Genomic DNA, 1,842 nt, shown 5'->3' with positions numbered 1-1,842 from the left:
TTAATACAAAATAAATTTAAAATATCTAAGATTTTCACCAATTAAACACTTGGACTAAGACCGGGTCTACCGAACCCTAAAAAAACGCCATTTACTCCAATTTCCATAGAAAACTCCTTCCTCAATGGGGCTGAGATGGGGTTTCTTTTCCACCCATTACACCTTTTTTTACTTATAATTAGAAGATCTAAATTTATTAAGGAATAATAGCCTCGCATGTTGCATGTCCTCATTTCTTCCTTCATGCATACGTTTTTTTTATTTATTTGCCGGTTTTAGGAGAAAAATAAGTTACAGAAACTAAAAGCTCACCCATTTTGTTACTTTTTACTGCAAGTAAAAAATAGTATATAATCTGTTGGTGGAGGAATGCTCCTCACCTTCTCTTTTTTCAGTTTCAAACATACACAAACCGTCTTTGCTCGCCGGCAATGGAGAAACACAGGTGTAAGTTATGTTTCAAAAGCTTTGCAAATGGAAGAGCTTTGGGTGGTCATATGAGGTCTCACATGTTGAATCTTCCCCTTCCTCCCACAGTTGTAGAGCAAGAACGATCGACGAATCAACTCAGTAAAGACTTGGAGTCGGGTTCTTATTTGTCGTCGCCTTCATCAGAAGGGGAAGAGAATCCAAAGACAAGTGTTCGCTTGGTAGATCCTGAGTTCGTTGATGCTGGCTCCGTTGTTCTTCAAGACAGAGAAAGCGAGACCGAGTCGTCTAAGAACTCAACTCGGAGACGATCTAAACAGACTCGGAGGATACTAGCAAATCAGCAACAAGAAGAAAGAAAGAGGATTAAAGTTAACAACAACGACAAGAAGGACAACAGGCTAAGTAGGACCGAGTCTTGGGCTGATCCAGAACCGGTGAGTTCGATCTCCGACACAACAACTGAAGATGTCGCTTTCTGTCTTATGATGCTCTCGAGGGACAAATGGAAAAGCAAAGTAGTAAATCGAGATGATGATGACGATAAAGAAACAGAAATTTACTTCAAATCAAGCAAGGTTAATAGAACAAGTCGAGGTAAATACTGGTGCGAAACGTGCAACAAAGCTTTTAAAACGTACCAAGCACTGGGTGGACACAGAGCGAGTCACAAAAAGATGAAAGCTTACCCGCCGCCGGCAACTCATGAAACAGAAAATATGGGCACCACCGCTACTAGTTCACTGACAGACCAGAAAATCCACGAATGTCCTGTCTGTTTTAGAGTCTTCTCATCGGGTCAAGCCCTTGGTGGACATAAAAGATCTCATGTAATAACTGGTAAAGCAGCAGCCCCTGTTCCAAGTTCCAAAAAATTAGGAGACACTTTCATAGATCTCAATCTCCCTGCTCCGACCGATGACGATGATGCCAGCCAAATTGAACTTTCCGCCGTGTCCGATGCTGAATTTGTGAACCACATGCAAAGGTAAAACTTTTGAACTATTTTCGGCATCTAAGAATTTTGCTCCATAGTTAAAATTCAGGCTTTGTTAAAGCCTTTTTCCTGCTATTCATAACTGTAATTCTTTTGTCTGGATTGTCTTCGAAAGACCAAGTTTTTAGAGTTAATTTTCTCGGTCACTATTGGATTACATATTCTGGGATTTTAATGAAGAACAGCAGAGCATTATTGTTGATGGATTCCTGGTTTTTCTGCTTTGTGTTTCCTTATTTGAACAGCTTTTTCATTTTGGTGCCTGTTTTTCTTTCCTCCTATGTTTTCTGTTTCATGCTTGACCTACAAATCTGGTAGGCCAGTACATTTGGCATATAGATAATATTCGATAGCCTTGAAGTTGAATCTGATTTACCATAAATAAAAGACAAGAAAGAAAAGCAAAGTCCCCTGTT

The 1,842-nt window shown here is 39.7% G+C and overlaps 1 protein-coding gene across 1 annotated transcript; it reads left to right on the top strand.

Moving 5' to 3' along the window:
- The first annotated feature begins 398 nt into the window (after nucleotides 1–398).
- Nucleotides 399–1,553, top strand: LOC120186216 (zinc finger protein ZAT9-like). The gene has a single exon (XM_039190208.1). The coding sequence runs from the start codon at nucleotides 432–434 to the stop codon at nucleotides 1,419–1,421; it is 990 nt and encodes a 329-aa protein (XP_039046139.1). The 5' UTR covers nucleotides 399–431; the 3' UTR covers nucleotides 1,422–1,553.
- Nucleotides 1,554–1,842: the final 289 nt, after the last annotated feature.

The sequence above is a fragment of the Hibiscus syriacus genome, unplaced genomic scaffold (assembly GCF_006381635.1).
Source record: "Hibiscus syriacus cultivar Baekdansim isolate YM2019G1 unplaced genomic scaffold, ASM638163v2 tig00113337_pilon, whole genome shotgun sequence".
NCBI lineage: Eukaryota > Viridiplantae > Streptophyta > Magnoliopsida > Malvales > Malvaceae > Hibiscus > Hibiscus syriacus.
Note: the sequence above shows the minus strand (reverse complement) of the source record. Positions and strands in the feature narration are given on the sequence as shown.